The 24,938-nt window shown below is 37.7% G+C and overlaps 1 protein-coding gene across 5 annotated transcripts in view; it reads right to left on the reverse strand.

The window, feature by feature from the left end:
- LOC135072388 (chitooligosaccharidolytic beta-N-acetylglucosaminidase) overlaps positions 1-24,938 on the reverse strand; it is a 34,994-nt gene that overhangs the window by 9,748 nt on the left and 308 nt on the right. Inside the window, exons 1-7 of one of the 5 annotated variants that reach the window (XM_063966297.1) lie at positions 24,757-24,858; positions 13,566-13,627; positions 12,381-12,511; positions 9,345-9,475; positions 6,628-6,733; positions 5,321-5,484; positions 266-374 (exon numbers count right to left, since the gene is read on the reverse strand). In XM_063966297.1, the coding sequence (XP_063822367.1) occupies positions 266-374; positions 5,321-5,484; positions 6,628-6,733; positions 9,345-9,475; positions 12,381-12,511; positions 13,566-13,627; positions 24,757-24,843 (790 nt within the window). In that variant the 5' untranslated portion in view covers positions 24,844-24,858. Of the gene's footprint in view, positions 1-265; positions 375-5,320; positions 5,485-6,627; positions 6,734-9,344; positions 9,476-12,238; positions 12,284-12,380; positions 12,512-13,565; positions 13,628-22,794; positions 22,902-24,704; positions 24,727-24,756; positions 24,859-24,938 lie in introns of those variants that run through there. The other 4 variants (XM_063966300.1, XM_063966299.1, XM_063966298.1 and 1 more) reach the window with 4 other exon arrangements.

Below are 24,938 nucleotides of genomic sequence, written 5' to 3' on the forward strand. Positions count from 1 at the left end.
ACTAGCTTTTTTTGTTTCTTAAGACCTTTTGAATTCATTACAAAGCAGCAGCAATATAACATCAATGGATGCGTTTGGCAGAAAATAGCGCTTGTTAGAAATTGTTAGCAAAATGGCGATCACCATGGCCAACTTTAGCATGTTTTCGGCGAGGACACGTTTGTTAACTTCAAAACGGACTAAACATTTTTTTTTAGGAAACAAGTCTACTTATTCTCAAAAACATCAGAGGTGAAACAAGACTAAATAGCATTTCTTATCTTACCAATAGTCCTCTTGATGGATTCGATGGAGTAGTAGTTGCGAGCGGTGTCGAGCAGGATACCTCTGTATGGGTACACGGGTTTGTCGCTGATGTTCACGTCGCGAACCATCTGCAACAATAAAATAAAATAAAATCATCATCATCATCATCATTATCATTATAATGATTGCAGTCTACTGCTAAACGTAAGCCTTTCTATTTTTTTCCTCAAAGAATAAATACAGTTCTTTTGCCCCCTGTGGGATTGAAACCAGAAAATGCAGTTGGCATTGGATTCAGGTTATACAGGAACGACTACAAATAGCCAGGTTGTGACAGAAATAAAACACACTCTCGCTCGACTTCTACACATTCTTTCGCTTTATCCTTTAAAATCCCATGATGGTCCTGGTAAAATTACGTCATCAATAAATATCCACGGATAAACCATGTCTTTTTTATCGTCGTCCTTCGTGATTGAACTCCTGGTGAAATCAGTCTACCATTGATACCTACGTAACTTACATGTCGTAATCAAAAGTAGGCCATCAAGTAACAAATGTCATTTTTGAGTCATGCAATAAAACTTTCATCTGGCTTGGCTTTTAGAAATGGTCGTATACATTGTGTGCTAATAGAATTAAGTAATTTTGAAAATAAAACAGATAGGTCTACAACTCTACATCTATGACAGTGATCGCAAACCGTCATTTTGTTTTGCAATCAAAGATAAGTTTATTGACACCACTTGGGGCCTTGGGGCATTATCGACAGGGCCGAATTTATCTTCTTTGGGTAGGTATTCTCTCTAATCTGCGAAAATATCTCCAAGATAGTCAGATAGATCCCTGCATTTTAACCTAGGCATGATAAGGCGAGACAAGCTAGCTGACGTCTTCCATTGTTATATTATATCCAGCCGTTAACATCTGAGAACCGGTCTGAGGCCGATGACTTGTATCTTGTATTCTCTCGATTTCCATAACGAAGCGACATTTAAATCTGCGATTGGGATCCCTAATCTGCATAAAAAAAACATTTGAATTTATCTTCCAGTGCTCGGCCGAATACATTTAGGATTAAAAAAGAATCTTAACTGTATTTTATCACCGTAAGTGATATTGCAAAATTTTGAGTGTGAGTCCATAATCGTAAACATTTTCGCGTTGATACTGGCCGGAGCGAGTTTATGTCTAATTTATTCAAATCGCCATTTAGCGAGTTTAAATAAAGTTTAATAAAAACAAAAGAGAATCACCAGCAATCTTGGGAAGGCATTGCTTACAAGCTTATTTATTTAAAAATGTACTTTAATGGATCCAGCCGCGGCAATTAAAATCATCGTGTAACCAGGCCTGTTCATCTCCGCGAGTTCACATCGAAAACAAAACACGCACGATAGCCCACCTACAGGAGGCGATTCGACAAGGCGTCACATACGAGATACGAGCGATCATTGACACACGCACGCGTACTCTTGTATTATGGAAAAAAATAAAAAAATACTGTGTAAAAAATACTGTGCAGTATTTTACTGCCTAAATAATAATAAAAACACACAATGTACTTTTTTAAGTTGCCTGAAGACACTGAGAGGTAAATAAGTGGTTATTGTTATTCATGATAATTCATGCAAATTCATGTATTTCTTCCGACATTTTCCGCGATTTGGCACTTCACGTCACACATTAGTTTGCCAAAGTTCGCCGAGCTAGCTATTGTCAATTATTATAGGTGTCAAACAGGATAGGGTCTTTGCGCTGGTTTTCGTCCAACTATCGGAGTTGCCAACTTTGTGATCTTAAAATACCCTTACATAAATGTATCATATTATTTTATGTCGTTCGAGTGCTCATAAAGGCAGTCAATAAAGTCCATACTGCAACGCACACACAATCCGCACCGTAACGTAAACGCCTTGCCTCGCCGATGACAGTGCGCGAAGGGCAATGACAGCTCGCAAAACACTGACGTATATCAATGTCTCATGGACTTGGCGTAACTTTAAAATAAACGTACTCGGTACATTACGCACACATTTACACGCATTATAAATACATACACGATTTAAGAAAACAACATGGCCGCAATATAGGCAATCAGCTGACAGGTATTTGTGTGTGTGTGTGTGTGCGTGTAGTTGTCAGCTGATTGCCTATAAATATGTTGTTTTCTTAAATCTTGTATGTAGGTACCTACTCGGCACAAGTCAGGTAGTTAGTGACGTCACATGAAAATGTTGCCAGAATGAGTACTGACCAAACATTATCTATTTCTTTTTTTTATACATCACCAGGGGTAAGTTAGAAAGAGATAAACAGCTGTTTGTCATTAATTTGTCGAATTTTTGTATAGATCTATATTTCCTCTCCACTATTACCTCCATGCCACAAAAGGCGATACGTTGTTGATCCCTTTCCGAGTTGATTTGCCTGCTATATGACCTGAGCTATGCTTTAAAAAAATGACCCTTAGTCATCTAAGATTTAATTTTGTATGAAGAAGTTTAATAAACACTTAAAATTGTGTTTATAATGCTATCAATTAGACATACGTGCCAAAAACTTTCCTGTCAGCACGTTTTTTTTCTAGCGCGATGATTTCTGCAATGTACCGGTGACCGGTGTATGGCCGCGCATTTACGTAATTTTTTGGAACTCACTACTTTTTAAATTACATTTTCATTTAGGTAGAACTGTTGCTTAGGCATTATAGATTGCAACAAAACTAGCGCGGGATGGCTACTGCCTTCTGTGAATACAATACTTTGTATTCAAATTTTACGCATGTGTTTATGGCAGCTCAGTGAAATGGACGAAAACCGAAGTTATAGCCTGACCAGGAACATAAAAACCCTCGCCATGTTGCGGAAAACTAATGGTACTAATTTCTTTTAATGGCAACAGTAACTGAAAACTTCATTGACATGTCACCTTGCATGTCAGTCTATTGCTGTCAAAGTGTAAACAAACTTTATTTTAAATGTGCGCAATTGATTTTGTGAATTAAATTGCTAAAATCTTTTTATAGTCGTGAAAGAAAAGTGGTTCACAATGTGTTAAAGTATTTATCGAAGAGAAATACTAAGGGTTCGGACAATATTTTCATTGAATAATGTTTCCGACAAAGTTTGTCAAATTGACTGACATGTTTATCGTATAGTACAGTCCACTATGAAAATATTAGCTGTGGTTTGTTTCAAATACCTATTTTAAAGTTTTTTGTCACTTTCTAAGTGTTGAATTTTATGGAATTGGGAAAGAAGTACCGAATTTGAAGCGTTCATGAGCAGACATTGCAGTTGAATATTCAAGTTCTGAATTTGATTATTGATGAATAATAAAATAAATCCTACTAACTCGATTGATGGTTTCATTTAATTTATTTAAACCAGGTTACCTATAATAATATTTTTTCGTTAATTTATGAAAATATCAAATTAGCCCGTAATCCTGAATCCTGATACATAAAGTTAGCCTATTAATTTAACACAGGTACGACTGTACTCAGTGTTGCACTATCAAATGCAATTGACGCGACTCTATGCCAGGGTTTTTATGTTCCTGGTCAGGCTATAGATAGAAAACCAGCACAATGACCCTACTTTCAAAAATTAATATTGCGATTTTATAAATCACTTAAACAACTTTATATTAATTTGCGGTACGAAGTACGCCGGGACAGCTCGTAAAACAAATTCATTATTTACATTTTACTAATTTATCAACTTTGTTCATTGTTAGTTCATTAGTTGTTCGTGTTTCGTTTGGGTTAGACCAAGAGCCGAATGCAAAAAATAAATGTTACTTAATTATATTAATCCTACAAAAAACGGACGGACGTGTGCAAGTCTAATAGCCATATACTTAGTTAACTCATTTTAAAAAGTGCACATATAAAATGATGTTAGAAACCTTAATATCATTTTTAAAGACCTATCCATAGATACCCCACACGTATGGGTTTAATGAAAACCAAAATGTATTGCTTTTTTCTATATTAATTTGTGTGAAAATCTTAATGCTGTTCACAGAATACATCTACATACCAAGTTTCATTCTTATAGTTTCGGAAAAAAATGGCTGTTTCATACGGACGGACAGACAGACTATATGACGAATCTATAAGGGTTCCGTTTTTGCCATTTGGCTACGGAACCCTAAATACCGTATCAAAATCTGTTGCATAGTTTTAAAGATCTAAGCATACATAGGGACAGACAGACAGGAAAGCGACTTTTTTTTATAATTATTACGTAGTGATGATGGGCATATAGACCAAATAAAGACATTTTGATGTAAGGGGGGGACATCGTAAGAGCCATTCACATTTTTATCAGAAACTTAATAAATTAATATAATTATTTAGGTTTTTGAAATCTAAAACAGCCAGGAAATCAAAGAGGCAAACATGATACCTTTGTGATTTTATAGGAATTTTATTGTAAAACACGGTCATATTAAACTTTTATAAAAAAATCCAGAGGTAAATGTTTTTTTTTCGAGAAAATTTTTTTCTAATCGTGTTTTCGAAAATATCATCCCATCACACATACGTTCTGTAATACATAATATTGAAAATAGTGCGAAATATCGTCAATTGCAGTTTTCACATACTAAGGCCCATAATGAAATTAGTATAATGTTTGTTTATGTAATAAAATTTGGTTTGAAATACCTACTGAATTGAATTTTTATTTCTTACTAGCTTTTTGGCTTCGCCCACATGAAATAAATTGTCACAGTTATGTGTGTTATAAAATATTTAGGTGCTAGCTCTTACACTATATAACTGGCGGCCGCATGTAGCTGCGCGTTGCCGCGAAGAGCAGTGAATGCAAGTGTGGTGCGCTAGATGGCGACACAGTAGCTTCTTGTAGCAGTCAGCCCTATGGCATCAAGACAGTACCGATCACTGACGTATGTCAACAAAACGGTGCTCGACTCTTAAGACAAGCTAAATTACACCATATTGTTGATGACATTGAGCATACATTTTTTTGAATACCTTCGCGAAGAAAAACTTCTGTACGTAGTACTTATTATTATTCTGTGGTGTAACCAAATAACCACATACCAGCAGGTGATCCCTGATGTCGTCAAAGACGAAGAGTTGTGACAGCGTCTCCAGCCCGTGACGCATCCCGAAGAAGGAGTTTGCCGTGATGGTGGCGTTCACGCGATCAGCTCCCGACGGGGACACGCGGAGGCCGTAGCTCTCGTCCATCTCCAGGGAAAATGCTGTGGGAGAATATGCGTGTTTTACTCCAGGGCCTTGAGCTGGCATGAATCTAGGAGGGGGTAAGCCGGGGCGCCTGCCCCGGGCAGTCCAAGGGCCCCAATGGAAAGAAGTCATGAGCGCGTGAGGGGGCGCCACAATATTTTTTTCCTGATTATAAAAAATCATAGAGCCGTAGCTGCTCCAGGCTTACTGCTGTGCTGTTAAAAGTTGATGGATAAAGTTACAAAGTTATGTACCAAGGTAAAGTTGAAGTTGGCGTCAAACTTCTGGAAACTTTCAAACTAATTAATATCCATCGACAAATATTTACTCCGAGTTGTCGTTGACCTGAGGATAATTTTTAATGTCTTGTTTAGCTGCTTACTTTTTTTTTATCAATTGTATTTTTTTTTTTCGAAATATTTTTATTAAGTTGCGAACTCTTCATTCATGCTAATCGAGTTGATTATCAACATAAACAGCCCAAGGCTCATTGCATAATGAACGAGAAGATTCATATTACGGCTTGCTTTATCGAAAGGTTTTTCTAAAACGAAAGCCTTTGGGATTTATATAAAAAGTAATTTAAAATCTCATAAACATTGCAGTTAATGGTACCAAATAAATATTTTTTATTTCTTTCTTTCAATAACCATTAGGAGCCATTAGGTATCCAAAAAGCTTTACAAGTTATTCGAAACCGCAAAAATCCAATCCAAATGTAACGTGTAAAGTCCCAAGGGAAAAAATCGCGCCAATAAACGAAAAAAAAAAGGATTTGTAACCAATACATTTTAACGAAAACAGCCATTAACCCCACGATACTCGTTTTCGCATAACCTGAGGATAACGAACTCGGAGTGAGGTCCAAGATCTTCGAATTACTAAGGTTCTTTACTACAGGGTCTGTCCAAATTGGATATACATGTAAAAGCAATAAGCAATTTATATCGATGGCTTCATCTGAAGAATTAACTACTCCACTTCCTGAAAATCTTGAACAGGGAAATCAGGGCATTAAAGATCACATGAACATTAGAGGTTACGAGGTAACGTAAGGAAAATGTAGGTAGCGAATAAATAAATAAATAATGTAATCAACCTATATTAATCATTTGACCATGGAACATGTAGGTACTTGTACTATGTATTGAAAAACTTACCTTTTTCATTAGGATTCTCGTTGACTAAGTAGACGTCCACCGCCTTGCCGGTCAGTTTGGGGGTAGACCCTCTGGGGATTGCCAAGGAGACTTGCTCCTTGAATCTCTGCGAACAAAAATATAGCATTTTAGTCTCTACATCAGTAATGGCCAAGAGGTCGACCGCGAAGACGATTTTGGTAGCCCGCGAGAGTTAAATAAACTGAACAGAATGATTTAAAATGAAAAAGGTTTCATTTCACTCTTCTAAACTGTACCTTGCAGTCGACCGCAAGAAATATTTTCGAGCTTTTGTAGACCTCACATCCCAAGTAACATTTTACTCCATTTAAGAGTTCACATTTAGTTCCAATGTGTACTTAAAGCATTAGTACAGTTCACTCGTGATGTATAAGCTGTATTATTGCAATTAATTACACCTATACCTGTCTAAGGGACTTATAGGAGTGTAGACTAGTGTAGAGTTATACTTTTATACGATTGTTGGTGTTATAATACTCTAACAACTATCCTTTAGTCAGCCATCTGACTAAGAGCATTATAGGAGGGTAGAGATACGGCAACCGCTGTTTAACGGCCTACTTGTACGATGTTATAGAGCTAGCATTTTAATAGAACACACGTGGTCATTTATAAAGCCAAAGGCTGTTATGTTTACTTGTTTTAGACTGTTATACAGCTAGTAGCTGTAGTAGGACTTGTTTGTGATAATTAAAATAACCTTTTTTTACTATCTGTACAAAAGTGTTTCAATGGTTCGCATGTACACTGTAGGCTGTTAAAAGGACTATATGTGTTGTCCATTAACATCAATAGCAGTTTATTTGTCCACAAGTACTACTCTTATTTGCTTTAAGCTGAACACGAATGTGAATGTGATATTCTATTACACATTTCCCCAAGCCTGTTTTTAGTTGTTCATGGTGGTTCTGTACATGATGCAGAGGAAAATATTATGCCTGAACCTGAAATTTCCCTTCAAAATATACCAGATATCAGAGTGTGATGATTGCAGTTCTTGTGATAGTGAATACCATTTTGATTTGGACAATTATTTAACCTTTCGCAAAAAAAAATAAGAACATGGGCTATTGAAAATCGTATTCCTCATTCCGCTTTGAATAAATTATCAAGCATAATAAACGAATTTAAACCGGGAACACTACCGTCTGATGCTTTAGGTATTCATACTTGACTATTAGTACCTGGGCTAGGCGATTTAACGGACATTAATAATTTTTATTGCGGATCTCAAAAATTTCAGTATTTGAAAGAATTAAAGATACACAATTGACCTGAACTAGGTACATCTTAAAGCTGTACATAAGTTCACATTAGAATAAATTTATAGACATTAGCGCTGTAGTGGTACAAATGTGGAACTTCATATAGATAACAGCATTCTAACAGAACACATGTGAACCTAATATACGCTCACCGCATTAAATTGGAGTTATAACAGTTCACATAGCCGTATTTCATTTCCACCATTTTGTTCTACATAACCTAAAATATTTACCAAATAAATCTCCAAAATTAATGCAGATTTATCACAAAATTCGCAGATAGAGCGATTAAGTTTTGGTTTCATGTTATAATTAATTACCGTAATATAATTATAATGCCAATCCAATATCAAAAACTGAAAATTGTAGATTTCCTCTCAGCCAGTTTTAAATATTTTAAAATGAATATCGCGTTTTTACAGAGGCGCGTAAATATTTTAGCTGTAAATATGTATACATTTCACGATAAAGTTGCATTCCCAATGGCATTAACATTATTAAGTATTTAAAACCCGTGTTATTATTTGCATAAATGATTATCCGCCCGAGTTGTTTCCCTCTTGGCACTCACGTACAAATACCAAACTAATATTAAAATGTGGAAATAATTTAAGACACACGTGAACTTTAGGTAGCATTGGAGTACTTTTGTCGGACTTTATAACTTTGAAAGCTGTGCATTTAGCCACTTGTTACTCTTTATTGTCCTCACGTACGTTGTATGGTTCACACTGCGTCCCATATAGTGCCGTAAGTCAGCCTTAAGTACGATGTTACTACTTAAACTGCTATTATAATGCTATTATACTGCTAATGTACAGCCATAGTGAACTTAAAGCTGTCTAATTTGTGCCCAAACTGGTTCTATAAAAGCATTATAGCAAGCTATACAGCTCGTATACAGCTGACATACACAGCTTGTGGAGTACATGTGAACGACTATTGAACTCTTAAATGGAGTAAAATGTTACTTGGGATGTCAAAAGTTTGGCCACCCCTGCTCTACATGATGAATACTTTTAATCAGATGAAAAACCTTTTTCAGCTGAGTATAGTCTTATCGACACGGTTTTTAAACTATACCTAATCCTGAAAAGAGTATTAGGATATTATTAGCTTGCTAAAGCTAATTGCTAAGAAACAGAAGACTGTTTCTTCTAACTACTATTGATTTAGATCTTAAACTTATCTATAATCTCTTCACACCCTATTCAAAACCCCATTGATATGGCAATAATGTTAATTGTACCTATGTTAAATTAATGGCGTCTGCGAATTTACCAACTTCTTTACTACGTAAGATTCAATAATGATTATGAGAAAGATAAATCGATCTACAACTTAGTCTCTACGCGATGTAAAGTTTAAAAAAAAAAAACAGATTGTGCACCTCCTCCTTTTTTTGAAGTCGGTTAAAAGACACTAAGTTACCTTAGCAGCGGCCTCCATCAGGTCGTCCGTGGCTCCTTTCTTCAGGATCTTCACTTCGATGCTGTTCAGGTTGATCTTCGAGAGGAAGTTGCCCAGATCCGCCTCCCCGGTAGGTCGTGGCCATAACAGTCCTGGAAATTGCCTTCAATATAAGTCCAACATAGCCCGCAGTATTGCCAAACATAAATGGCAGTGGGCAGGGCATATAGCTCGTAGAGCCGATGGCCGTTGGGGGCTGGTGCAGAAAAGTCCAAGGCGACCAAGGGCCAAGACCTTAAGTGGACGTTCCATTGAGTGACCTTCGATCTGGTGAAGTGAAGGCCACTGGAAATACTTGGAAGCGAGCAGCGCAGCACCCATACTTGTGGAAATCCTTAGTTGGGGGCGCCCTTTGTTCAGCAGTGTTACGTCATTTAGTTAAAACGAAAACCATAAGATTATGGAAACACGGAAGTGTTGTGGTCATCTATGTTCTGTGGTTGGGGTTGTTTGTTTAGTTTTCAGGAGATTGAAATGACCTCCCCCTTATATGCGAGTATGTACAGATTAAGTACCTATAAATCAGCTAGGCTGTGCTCGACTACCTACACTAGTAGAATTACTAAAGATTCTAGGCCTCTACAACAGAATAAATTATGTTACTTTGCATTTGTGATTCTATGAGGATAAAATGTGCATGACACATTTTACAATATCTATTTATGACTTGTTATGCAGATAAGTATGTAATAATGGTTTTTATTCCTACCAAATCGTTACTACAATTTGTTTGTTAAATTGCTTTTTCCTGTTAGATGTTTTCTAGGTAAGTAAGTATTGCATTTCTACATTGTTTCTTACTTATTTATGTGAAGATTAGCGTTGTAGTCGTTCTAAGACATGTTACTATTAAAAAGGTATTAATTAACTTTAACTAGACAAACTAATTAGACAAACTATACCTCGCTTTCATAACAGATCGACGATCGCGATACTAATTTCACTTTTACCGATCGTGAATCGAATTACAATCAAAGATTTTTTGGTTTGGTTTGGACTGATGAATTAATTACGGAATTACCACTTATAAATCGTCAATCCTTTAAATAAGAAATTTTAAAAATCCTAGGACTTTGACTTTTTAATAATAACCTTTTTCCAAACGAATATTTTGGCAAGTGCTGAAAAGAATGTTTAACTAAATTGTAACTGGAATTTTAAGAATAGATAAGTATTTTAAGTGCATCATTACAAGGTGCTCATGTTCATCGGTTCAATAAGATTACTAACGTACTAGAGCTTTATCTTATCATTAAGTAAATTTTTCGTATACTTAACCAAATTACAATAGAGAATCAGTAATGACTTAGGTATTGCGCAAAGCACTGCGTAGGTACTCTCAAATTAGTATCGGTGGTTGTTTTTAATCGTGTGTGGGCGATACAGGATAGCCTAGTTGATTGTTGCGCATTCGCTGTTATCTACGGCACTGATTACAAACCAACTAACGGTATTCCTAACACTAACATGCATTCTTCGGTGCAATAAAGGCGCGTGCGCACGGGTGACAGGTCTATAAAATATTATTTGTAAAATAATAAAGTAACGTAGTCTAAAATGAAAGATCTAAAAGCCTAACAATTTGTGATGTTATTCTGTATCAGTACCTCTAGCATGAACTACTTTCGACTTCGAATCGTTCGCGTATTCGACAAAATTCGATACTCAACCTTCGAATTAAATGATAACGTGACAAAGATTCTCAAAATAAGTTTCCCAGTGGGGGCATAATTTTCTGTTCGGTTTGGTTGGTGGTAGGGCTTGTTCCAACTCCGCCTGGCTAGCTACTGCCATCTTACCTAATTCTGTAGCCATAACAACAATGTTAACAGCATTGTTGTCTTCCGGCAGTTAGAGGTTAGATAGCCAGTTCCTCTGTGGTTAGGGATTCCGGGTGAAGCTCGCTTCCACCTTCGGCCTGATCATCACTTACTATCAGGTGAGATACAGGCCAAGAGCTTCCTCGTTGTGGATAAAAAAAAATACGCAAACGATTCGAACTCGAAAGTTTTTCTGCTAGCTGTACAGTACCTCTAGCATGAACAACTTTCGTCTTCGAATCGTTTGGTACTCGATAAAATTCGATACTCAATCTTCGAATTAAACGATAACGTGACAATTTTGATTCTCAAAATAAGTTTCGTGCAACCACATCTCATACTAAGTTCACTTTACGACACGTTCACAAGGGCGCTGATGTAGTTTTCTTACTAAATCTTTTGATGGCGATTCGAGTACGCAAACGATTTGAACTCGAAAGTTTTCGTGCTAGCTGTACAGAAAACAACACCATTTTCACCATTTTACTAACGCCAGACAAAAGTCTACAGACACAAATGAGTAGAAACCACAATGTCTCACAGTCTGGCGTTTTTGTTATCTTAATACTTAATCACATTCACAATATTCATTTTCAAACACAATAGAAATGTCGGGTGCGAATGGCAAGGCTAACTTGTGCTTGATAATGTTTTGTGAAAGTAAATCGGTCTATTTATTTGTTTCACGGGGAGTGTTAATTGACTGATAGTAATGAATAAACAACGACTTGCATGCATCAAGTTGTATGGATATTTTAGGCTGAATTACTTAGTAGGTTTTTTTACAGGCTTTTCTGAAAAGGAATTGATCCCATTCTTCAGATGGCACGTAAAGTCGCCACAGTCGTCTGACTGTAACGACTACACGGCAGCAGATTTTCCAGTTTTTAACTCAATAAATTACAGAAAGCTAGAAGAATTACATTTTCTAAAATGAAATCAGCCTTTACGGTGAGTGGATGTCGAAAAGAAAGGTTGGCAGCACGTCGTCTGCTGCCACGCTGCAAAGGCCCTGCTTCTATCGACTCGACTCACCGTACTCGTTGCAGAACATCTTGCAAGCCACCAGGCTGAGCGCGGGTCGTTTGTCAGCTTGACGCACTTGCCGTCGCACGACCAGCGCAATACCACGTCTGCTGTCACGCTCCGAAGGTCTGCTTCCATCGACTCGACTCACCGTACTCGTTGCAGAACATCTTGCAGGCCTCCAGGCTGAGCGCGGGCTCCGAGCTGCGCGGGTCGTTCTTCAGCTTGACGCACTTGCCGTTGTCGCACGACCAGCGCCATACTACGTCCTCTGCTGTCACGCTGCAAAAAGGTTCTGCTTTACACTTGGCATAAGAAATAAATCCCTTTCGCTCAGCTTCGGTTCGGCTTAAATCTGATTGTTTTTATTTATTGTGAAAAGCGGTTATTCTAGTTCTATAAAGTAGTGCGACCGGTATCGATCTATTGTGATCGCCACTGTTTTCCTTACAATCGGATTGGTTAATCAATCACATCTCCTATCTGGTGGAAACCGGGCCTAAATACGCAACATTCCATTAAAAATGGCTGGCTATGGTCATAGGCATAGCCATGTTACTTTGACTGTGAGACTGAAAAGATCATTTCGGTAAAAGACTAAGGAAAATAAACATCAACGATTAGGTTATTTCCCTAGTCTCAAAACAAACGAAGTCATAAACTCATTGTATGGTCATCAATAAACACTCTTTCAATTTGCAGTTAAGGATTGGTAACGATCGCTACCAATCAGCCTAAACGTTTAATTGCCCTAACGATTACGATTACCCAGTATGAATAGTAGATGAGGACGTTTGTTCAAAGACCTAGGTAGCACGTAACAGAGCACTATGACGCAAACATACTTAATTAAGAGACGGTACGTACTACTCCTAAGTACCTATAACTACATCTTCGTCACGTACTCTGGGATACTAGACTGAAATAGGTAAATCAAGTATTAACCGAAGTAGAGCATGATATTAGGAGTTCTAATCCCAATTAACCCCATCGCTCAAGGATAGATGCTGAAGTCTACAATGTGGTCAATACTTATCACAGCAAAATCTTACGGCCTACTCTTTGTTCACAGGCAAAAGCCACTCAGTAACTAAATAAATCGATATTTTATATCAATCTACAGTAACTCTACATTCAACCAAACTCACAATGAAAGCACACGAGTAATTTATGTGATTAAAGCTTTCATTTAAAAGCTTTTGTAGTGTACCTTTCCTGTTTTTCTACTAATCCAAAACCAGAAGGGAGCAGCAAGTCCATAAAAATGAAGTTTCTAAAGAAGACCTTTAGAAACTTCAGTTAATGTTATTTAAAATAAAAGATAGACTTTACTTACCTTAGTATTAAAACTAAAACGCCAAAAATAAACGGGGGAATCCTACGGGACCACATTGTAACCTGAAACAAAATGTCGGAAATTAGCAATCTGAAAAACAGGCATTTATTGGTCAGTTTAAAAAACACCCCAGTCCACTACAAAATATATCGAAATAGTGCCTATACCAAGACCTAGACAGCGTAATAGGGATGTTCCCTGGGTAAAAAAGCAAGAGTTTTAATTAGTCCCTCAGTTAGCTTATCAAAAACTACTCGACACCTATTTTTCACTTTTTAAAACTAATGAAAATGTAAAGAGATAAAGCGTGCCAAAGTTCTAAAGAAAAGGCCCGTGACGTCAGTGAGTGCGTTAGGCCTCAGCCTCGAACTTAGCGGGCAGCGGGGCGGCGGCGGCGGCGGCGCGGGAGCGGCAGGATCTTATGCGTAAAATCAAATGGACCGGTTCTCGAAAACAGCGGCGCGGCAGCGGCGCCGGAGCGGGCAACGAGCGGGCAGCGCACTCCTTCTTTTGCCCACAATAAATCGAGCGTTAGGAATAAATTTGAATCGAAATAAAATTGTCGCCGTTGTTCAGACATTTCGTTTGCGAATAAAAACAAATATCTCGACAACACAACCCCGATCACAACACTTCGCCGCTAAAGCGCCGCGCGCGCGAGCTGCCCGCTTGTTTCGAGAACGGGTCTGCGTTGCCCGCCCCGCTCCCGCGCCGCCGCCGCTCCCGCCCCGCTGCCCGCTAAGTTCGAGGCTGAGGCCTAAAAGTGCAGCACTTTGTGACGTCGCGCGGAACTTCAACGCACTATAACTTTATAATTATTTGTTTGATTGACAATTAAAAATATACGTGTTCAATATTTTTTTATATTAAAATTGACAGACTAAAAAAAATTTTTTAGGGAACTAGCCTATTAGTAGTAGCTTTTCTCCTATTACTAGGAAAATAACATAAACTGTGCAAGTCTTAACCGAGCTAATAAGAAAAACCCTATTTAATTTTACTTATTTGCCGTATATCTTGGTATTTTGATAGGCTTTCTAACAAGCCATGTTGTTTACCGCAAAAGTCATAATATCTTGAAATAGGTCAGGATCTTATAAGGATAATAAAAAGACCCAATCAAGAGGCTAGAAGTGTGATCTTAACTAGTGTCGGTAAACTTAGATAATATATGGTCTTCGGCGAATGCCTGAAAATCACCTAAAAATTCGTAGAATCGTCATGAATCATTATTTTTGATATTGTTGAAATTCATAAAATGTGTTGAAATCGATGAATGTATCAAAGACAATTTTTTTCTTACCCAGTAGGTTACGTTCAATTCACACACCCTTAGAAATTTTTGAGTCACTTTGAAAAAATTACAGATAGAGATACTATAGTTATCTATCTCATCTTTAGATAATGTTAAATACGAGTTGTAGGACCACAAGTAGATAGGACTGAGAAAGCAATACAGTAAGCAAATTAAATAGGTATTAGTCTGACGGAGCACATATAATATATTACAACGGTATTGTTATCGTCAAGTAAGTAATGTAACAATCGAAAAAATACTAGTTATAACACTGTAAGATACCAACTTTAGCTACACCTAGCAACGTCTGCGCTTTTTAATTTGCGGATAATTTTATGCGTTGCTTGCACGCGGTATTAATTCAGAATGAATCACACTCGCAGAACACACGTGCATTGAGAAAGAAAACTGTAGGACTGAACGTTTTCCCGTAAGATAAGAAAGATGTATTTAACAATATTTTGAGCGCTTAGCTCTCAAAAGTTTTTGTAATTAAAATAATGTTAGCGCACATGACGTATAGTTTAAGTACTCGAATATATTCAAAATTTTGAACGGCTTGTTGACAATTTCAGATGAAACAAACCCTTTCATAAATTACGAAGCTTTGTCGAATTGATCCATCTTTACATAAGTTACGATGTTATCAATATTTTCTTCGTTTACAAAAGCCCGTTACGATGTGAATTTAATATTAAAAAATCATTTTTGTGTCTGGTGTAACCCACCGCGTAACAAATAGGTCCGAAGGGATGTGGCTAGTGTAAACCCAACTTCATTATTCACGCGTGTTTCAGCTTCAGAATGTCTGGCAGAATTTTTCAGGTCTGTGCGGAAGTAAATTGGATTTTTTGGACACAAATCTTTGAAAAAATTATGAAGTTTTTGGATCCGTATTTACATTAAGTGTCAACCTTTTTTCTACCAACATTTTTTTGTTTGCTTTGTTATTTCCTGCCTATATAACAATCGCGTTTGTATTAATTAATCGGTAGGTACACGAGGTTATTATCACCTTCGTTTACGGTTTACGGTTTAAGACATTTAATGTTATGTTTTTTGTTCTTTTAATAGAATTATTGTAATAAGTTTTGTTCCTCCAAATAAAATAATTCAATACCTGTAAGTTCCTCTGACCTATCATCTGCGTCCTTCGCTCATCTGCTTATCGGACGAAGTGTTTTTATCAAATTAAAGTGGGTTATAACAAGATTACCAACAAGACTTTTGTTTGTTTTAGTCAATAAGGAACATAAAGTTTAATATAGGTACCTAGGAAAGAACTTTTCATTGTTACTAAGAAGCAACGTTATCTTAGGTGTAGGTGGTAAGTACATAAAGTTTTCCTATTTATTCACCTACAGGAGAAATCACACAGTTAAAATACATTTTATGGACATTATTTTAATTGTTTATCGTAAATAATACCTATTACGTTATTAACATAATAAAAATTAGATTAAACACATACCTAACTTAAGTTATGAACCAGTTTTGTACGATTTTACGAAATAGATAGATAACTAAATAGTACATTATTATTAGTAGATCGTGCCACTTTATTGTTATCCTTTGGCGTTACTAATTACTTGATTATGTGTTCAACAACATCAAAACAATGGGATCTGTGTGTAGTTACTATTTTTGTTAATAAAAAAACAGACTTTGTTTTTAAAACCTATCTAGCTTGTTTTAACCAATACGATAAATACTATCGATCAGTGGCGGATTTACCAATAGGCCAAGTAGGCCAGTGCCTAGGGCGGCAGATTTAGAGGGGCGGCAAATTTAGCAAATTTTTTTACAGGAAAAAAAATATAATTATACGTATACCTACACAATCCATATATAAATAAACGATTAATAAACGCACTGTAATATATACTTAGGTACTTATTTGATCATGAATTTTAAAATATTCCAATACCGTTTCAATAAAAATAAAATAAAAAACTCTTAAGTAACACATGATCTTCGGAGCCTAGCACGAGCACCATAATCTCCACAACTTCGTGTAAGTATTGTTTTACAGGGTAGCCCAGAAGAAAATTTACTTTTGAAAATTCAAGGAAACGAAAACTGTACATTTTTGTAGAACTTAAGCTATTGCAATTTCAAGGAATTTAGTGCAATTTATTTTAAAATTTACTATCTTTTATGTGATTCCCTTGACATTTACAACATTCGGTCAACATACATCAACATTTTGGAAAACTTCCGTAAGCGCTCCTGCACACGACGCCGCTACCGCGCCGCCGCCGCGCCGTCGCCGCGCTCTGCACTGTTTAGGCCTCAGCCTCGAGTTTAGCGGGCAGCGGGGCGGGAGCGGCGGCGGCGCGGGAGCGGCAGGATCTTATGCGTAAAATCAAATAGACCGGTTCTCGAAAACAGCGGCGCGGGAGGGGGCAACGAGCGGGCAGCGGCGCGGGAGCGGGCAACGAGCGGGCAGCACACTCCTTCTTTTGCCCACAATAAATCGAGCGTTAGGAATAAATTTGAATCGAAATAAAATTGTCGCCGTTGTTCAGACATTTCGTTTGCGAATAAAAACAAATATCTCGACAACACAACCCCGATCACAACACTTCGCCGCTAAAGCGCCGCGCGCGCGAGCTGCCCGCTTGTTTCGAGAACGGGTCTGCGTTGCCCGCCCCGCTCCCGCGCCGCCGCCGCTCCCGCCCCGCTGCCCGCTAAGTTCGAGGCTGAGGCCTAAAAGTGCAGCACTTTGTGACGTCGCGCGGAACTTCAACGCACTATAACTTTATAATTATTTGTTTGATTGACAATTAAAAATATACGTGTTCAATATTTTTTTATATTAAAATTGACAGACTAAAAAAATTTTTTTAGGGAACTAGCCTATTAGTAGTAGCTTTTCTCCTATTACTAGGAAAATAACATAAACTGTGCAAGTCTTAACCGAGCTAATAAGAAAAACCCTATTTAATTTTACTTATTTGCCGTATATCTTGGTATTTTGATAGGCTTTCTAACAAGCCATGTTGTTTACCGCAAAAGTCATAATATCTTGAAATAGGTCAGGATCTTATAAGGATAATAAAAAGACCCAATCAAGAGGCTAGAAGTGTGATCTTAACTAGTGTCGGTAAACTTAGATAATATATGGTCTTCGGCGAATGCCTGAAAATCACCTAAAAATTCGTAGAATCGTCATGAATCATTATTTTTGATATTGTTGAAATTCATAAAATGTGTTGAAATCGATGAATGTATCAAAGACAATTTTTTTCTTACCCAGTAGGTTACGTTCAATTCACACACCCTTAGAAATTTTTGAGTCACTTTGAAAAAATTACAGATAGAGATACTATAGTTATCTATCTCATCTTTAGATAATGTTAAATACGAGTTGTAGGACCACAAGTAGATAGGACTGAGAAAGCAATACAGTAAGCAAATTAAATAGGTATTAGTCTGACGGAGCACATATAATATATTACAACGGTATTGTTATCGTCAAGTAAGTAATGTAACAATCGAAAAAATACTAGTTATAACACTGTAAGATACCAACTTTAGCTACACCTAGCAACGTCTGCGCTTTTTAATTTGCGGATAATTTTATGCGTTGCTTGCACGCGGTATTAATTCAGAATGAATCACACTCGCAGAACACACGTGCATTGAGAAAGAAAACTGTAGGACTGAACGTTTTCCCGTAAGATAAGAAAGATGTATTTAACAATATTTTGAGCGCTTAGCTCTCAAAAGTTTTTGTAATTAAAATAATGTTAGCGCACATGACGTATAGTTTAAGTACTCGAATATATTCAAAATTTTGAACGGCTTGTTGACAATTTCAGATGAAACAAACCCTTTCATAAATTACGAAGCTTTGTCGAATTGATCCATCTTTACATAAGTTACGATGTTATCAATATTTTCTTCGTTTACAAAAGCCCGTTACGATGTGAATTTAATATTAAAAAATCATTTTTGTGTCTGGTGTAACCCACCGCGTAACAAATAGGTCCGAAGGGATGTGGCTAGTGTAAACCCAACTTCATTATTCACGCGTGTTTCAGCTTCAGAATGTCTGGCAGAATTTTTCAGGTCTGTGCGGAAGTAAATTGGATTTTTTGGACACAAATCTTTGAAAAAATTATGAAGTTTTTGGATCCGTATTTACATTAAGTGTCAACCTTTTTTCTACCAACATTTTTTTGTTTGCTTTGTTATTTCCTGCCTATATAACAATCGCGTTTGTATTAATTAATCGGTAGGTACACGAGGTTATTATCACCTTCGTTTACGGTTTACGGTTTAAGACATTTAATGTTATGTTTTTTGTTCTTTTAATAGAATTATTGTAATAAGTTTTGTTCCTCCAAATAAAATAATTCAATACCTGTAAGTTCCTCTGACCTATCATCTGCGTCCTTCGCTCATCTGCTTATCGGACGAAGTGTTTTTATCAAATTAAAGTGGGTTATAACAAGATTACCAACAAGACTTTTGTTTGTTTTAGTCAATAAGGAACATAAAGTTTAATATAGGTACCTAGGAAAGAACTTTTCATTGTTACTAAGAAGCAACGTTATCTTAGGTGTAGGTGGTAAGTACATAAAGTTTTCCTATTTATTCACCTACAGGAGAAATCACACAGTTAAAATACATTTTATGGACATTATTTTAATTGTTTATCGTAAATAATACCTATTACGTTATTAACATAATAAAAATTAGATTAAACACATACCTAACTTAAGTTATGAACCAGTTTTGTACGATTTTACGAAATAGATAGATAACTAAATAGTACATTATTATTAGTAGATCGTGCCACTTTATTGTTATCCTTTGGCGTTACTAATTACTTGATTATGTGTTCAACAACATCAAAACAATGGGATCTGTGTGTAGTTACTATTTTTGTTAATAAAAAAACAGACTTTGTTTTTAAAACCTATCTAGCTTGTTTTAACCAATACGATAAATACTATCGATCAGTGGCGGATTTACCAATAGGCCAAGTAGGCCAGTGCCTAGGGCGGCAGATTTAGAGGGGCGGCAAATTTAGCAAATTTTTTTACAGGAAAAAAAATATAATTATACGTATACCTACACAATCCATATATAAATAAACGATTAATAAACGCACTGTAATATATACTTAGGTACTTATTTGATCATGAATTTTAAAATATTCCAATACCGTTTCAATAAAAATAAAATAAAAAACTCTTAAGTAACACATGATCTTCGGAGCCTAGCACGAGCACCATAATCTCCACAACTTCGTGTAAGTATTGTTTTACAGGGTAGCCCAGAAGAAAATTTACTTTTGAAAATTCAAGGAAACGAAAACTGTACATTTTTGTAGAACTTAAGCTATTGCAATTTCAAGGAATTTAGTGCAATTTATTTTAAAATTTACTATCTTTTATGTGATTCCCTTGACATTTACAACATTCGGTCAACATACATCAACATTTTGGAAAACTTCCGTAAGCGCTCCTGCACACGACGCCGCTACCGCGCCGCCGCCGCGCCGTCGCCGCGCTCTGCACTGTTTAGGCCTCAGCCTCGAGTTTAGCGGGCAGCGGGGCGGGAGCGGCGGCGGCGCGGGAGCGGCAGGATCTTATGCGTAAAATCAAATAGACCGGTTCTCGAAAACAGCGGCGCGGGAGGGGGCAACGAGCGGGCAGCGGCGCGGGAGCGGGCAACGAGCGGGCAGCACACTCCTTCTTTTGCCCACAATAAATCGAGCGTTAGGAATAAATTTGAATCGAAATAAAATTGTCGCCGTTGTTCAGACATTTCGTTTGCGAATAAAAACAAATATCTCGACAACACAACCCCGAACACAACACTTCGCCGCTAAAGCGCCGCGCGAGCTGCCCGCTTGTTTCGAGAACGGGTCTGCGTTGCCCGCCCCGCTCCCGCGCCGCCGCCGCTACCGCCCCGCAGCCCGCTAAACTCGAGGCTGAGGCCTTATTATACGCGCCGCGTGAACACCGCTGCCGCGCAGCCGCCGCGCCGCCGCGCGCGAAATTATGCTTTGTTGGCGCGGTGGCGGCGCGGCGGAGGTTTTACTCGCTGCGTATAAACAGTGTAGCGGCGCGGCGACGGCGCGGCGGCAGCGCGGTGGCAACGTCGTGTGCAGGAGCCCTTAGAGTTACCTCAAAATGGATTCAGGATGGATGAATGCTGCAGAGTTTTTGGATTATTAGAGTATACTCTGCTCATAAGGTAACATTAAATAAGACCAAATTCATATGTTTTGAACAAACCGTTCTCGTGCAAATGTTCGGCAAAGTAGAAAATATGTGTATAATTAATGACCCTCTCCACGTCCAATGGCTCGTTACCCGCAAGCTTCCAAGTCTTGAAAAGGAGCGCCTCAACCTGTGTAACCCTATCAAGGCTTACGAGCTGGATGCGCCTATTCCTTGTTCGTCCCAGCCGTTCCTTAACTACTGTTGCTGCACCTCTTCCTGGCACTCACCTGAACGACTCTGTGTTACCTACTGTGGCACCTCTTCCTTGTATCCTCCTGCAGGACTACGTTGCCTAGCCGTATGCCTGGTCTAAGGTTCGACGCCAAAAATCAACTACAACAAGTTCATATTAAAACGCTGAAGAGTTTTTTGTTTGTTTGTTTGAACGCGCTAATCTCAAGAATTACTAGTTTGATTGAAATAATTATTTTTGTGTTGAATAGCTCATAAATTGAGGAAGGCTATAGGATATATACAATTACTCTACGACTAATAGAGGCGAAGCAGTAAAGAAAAATGTTGCAAGCACGGAAAATAGTATTTAAACTATTTTCACGCGTACGAAGTTGATTTTGTGGCGTCGAACCTTGGATCAGGCATATGACTAAGCAATGCAATCGTACAGGAGGGTACAAGGAAGAGGGGCAGCCACATTAGGTAACACAGAGTCGTTTAGGAGAGTGCAAGGAAGAGGTGCAGCAACCGCAGTTAAGGAACGGCTGGGACGAACAAGGATAAGCGAATCCAACTCGTGAGCCTTGACAGGGATACGCTGGTTAAGGCGACCCTTTACAAGGCATGGGAGCCTACGGGTAACGAGCCATTGGTCGTGGAGAGGGTCATTAATTATACACATATTTTCTACTTTGCCGAACATTTGCACGAGAACGGTTTGTCCAAAACATATGAATTTTGTCTTATTTAATGCAAGATTAAATGCCCTTCAACCGTCAGGAAGACCACTTTTGGATAGGGTAAGTCCTTTACGCGGTATAACTGGAAAACCTAAAAAGCGCCCCTTTCGGGGGCCCCCACCACTTAAGCACAACTCCGTCGAAGTCGAAAACCTAGGAGAGTCTTAATGGGCAACCAATGAAGCCATTAAAGCAATAAAATCTTTTGTAGGAATTATTTCCGATTTAAAATCTAATTGTTCTAGCCTATCTAGCTTTATCTCTTTTGTGCATAGAGTCAGAACTTATGAAAAAGATTTCATACGTCGATATAATTAATGATTTTGCAAATTTAAAATCTCGCAAGAAAATAATGTAAAACTTATTTGATCTCATTGTCTGTCACCATTAATTTAACTGAAACTGTTAAGTCCAATAAAAATATTTACCAAAAACAATGTTTACTGACCACACATTATTTTGTCTGTGTTCATATAGTGTAGGTACTTTTAAGTCATGACTTTGCCCACCTTAGGATTAGTACATACTGCTGTTTTTAGGTCAACATTAAACTCTTCATTACATAGCGGGTTGCAATAATAATCTAGTATCTGACAGAAACATCATTAAGTTCACAATCATACTAATAACGGGATTAAACTAACGTATTGAATTTCAAAAGTCAGTAGGTAGGGGCGGCAAAAATTGAATGGCCTACTAGCGGCAAATTTGTAAATCCGCCACTGCTATCGATTCATACGCGGATAAAAGTGGTATTTATTCACTGTTTAACTCACCTGACACGTCCGCCGCGCTAAGCAGAGGTCACAGCATTAAGGCTGCAGCATTTGCGGCTGAGGCGACCAAACTTGTTTCGTTGTTTGCTTCTTGACATTTTTATTAGCGCCGATAATGCCAGTGACACCGGCGATAATGACCGGTGGTTATCGAAGCAATATCGAGATATTCCCACCTCATAACGGGACATGAGGAAAAACCGCGAACAACACTATCTTTAGACTAGCTAGCCATCTCACAGACAGGTGGAAACTTTAAAACTAGTATTAAGTATTTGTAAGTAACGAGAAAGAGCTAACAAATACATTTTGCAAAACCGTGTCAGAAGAACGATGTTATTGAGGGCCATGAAAGTTTCGCGAATTTATGAAAGAGTTGCTTCCAAGACTGCGTGTGGTTTTCTTAAATTTTTCCTCCTTTTTAACACGAATAAGTATATCTAGGCAATGATTCTTGAAATTATTTTCAGTAGTTTTCAATAGTTCAACACTTTGCTCCATGTGTAAAGTATGAGACCAGGAGCGTCTACCTTTGAATTTTTTGACGTTTTAGGACTTAAATCAAGTGCCAATATTTTATTCAACATTGAATAAAGATAATGAAGTAATCACACACATCACACCCGTCGAGTGTCGAACTAATTATCATATGCTAATTACTTATTTTGATGATTGTTTTCGCAAAATCCGTCCGATTTTAGTGTTTTCCATCATATCATCACAAAAGTTAAGGTCTCTCGTGGAATTATTACTTAATCGGAAGACATGTGAAGGGGAAGGTGAATACCGCACTGGAGAATCCCATGAAAATTCTAGATAATGTCCTTCTTACGTTAGGTAGGTAGGTATACCTACATTATTGCAACATTCGTTGCTTTTCTTTTCTCAAAGGCGATTTCTTCCAGACAACCCACAGAGCAGTAACGTACTATACATGGGCTACATTTAAAAATGTGTGTCTATGTATCAACAAAGTAGCATTGCATTGTAACTTTGCACAAAGTGTAGGAAGGGACCTAAATATTATCGTGGCCGCCTATCGTAATTTGTGGCTCGGCCCTAACTTCCTGATACAATGTTTATCAGCAGGATATTTGACGGTTGCCCACACAGTTCCACAGTCCTTTCCTAGAAATTATTTAGCAAGCCTAAGGGTATTCTTCCTAAGTCTGTTTTTGTATTGTTAGATCAACTACATTTTCACACGTATTCAGGTGTACCTAGTTGAAATCCTGCATTGACTTTTTACAATCCATTCAATGTAGTTATTAATACTTAGAAAGTATCATTATGTAGGTACAGCGACCTCAGCGACGGCACCTCAAGATAAATATTGATGTATTTAGGTACCTAGTTGTAAACTTGTAATACTTAGTTGCGATAACAAAACCTGCCTATACTGCTTCATAACGTCTTTAAATTGGTTGGTCACTGTTACATTATTGTCTATTAGTCACGCTAAAGTAGGCTAAACGACACCGTCCGAATACATATTACGGAACATAGTAAACGGTCTAATATATTCATCCACTTCCATCCTTCGCGGTAGCTTTACAATAAAGACGAACGAACGAGTTTTGATGTCGTGTAACGTGTTTAGGACATTTTAGGGAAGCAACTTTTATGTAAACTACTGTGTACACAGTGTACAAGTCACACCAAAGACTACTATTATATAGTCACACTGTCACAGTGTTTATTAAATACCTACTTTATCACAAAGATTAAGAAACAAAACCGAGTAAAGTGTGAAAATTTCCAATACATTTAGCTGTCCCCTAACAAAAAACCACATAAATCATTAAAGTCGATATTCGTCGAACCCGGGACACATTTCGCACAAGGACTTACTGCGCCACTGCGCTATGCCAGTTTGGTATCAACAAACACTGAATAAATACTTCGCTTACCGAATTAAAAATTAAACAAACAAACAAAGATAGCTAGCAGACACGAACTTACTTTTTGTTTGTTCAGTTCTGAATGTGTATTTCGACTTGCCAATGGATGATGAATCATGCATGCATGCCCGGTTTCGGTTAGATTCATCTGTGGTTAGATTGGCCCATCGGCTCTTAAAATTATAGGGAATGCAGGTTAGTTTATAAAGGAAACCTAAATATTTTTATTTTCACTGTTTTCAA

This window comes from Ostrinia nubilalis, chromosome 6 (assembly GCF_963855985.1).
Source record: "Ostrinia nubilalis chromosome 6, ilOstNubi1.1, whole genome shotgun sequence".
In the NCBI taxonomy this organism is placed as follows: Eukaryota; Metazoa; Arthropoda; class Insecta; order Lepidoptera; family Crambidae; genus Ostrinia; species Ostrinia nubilalis.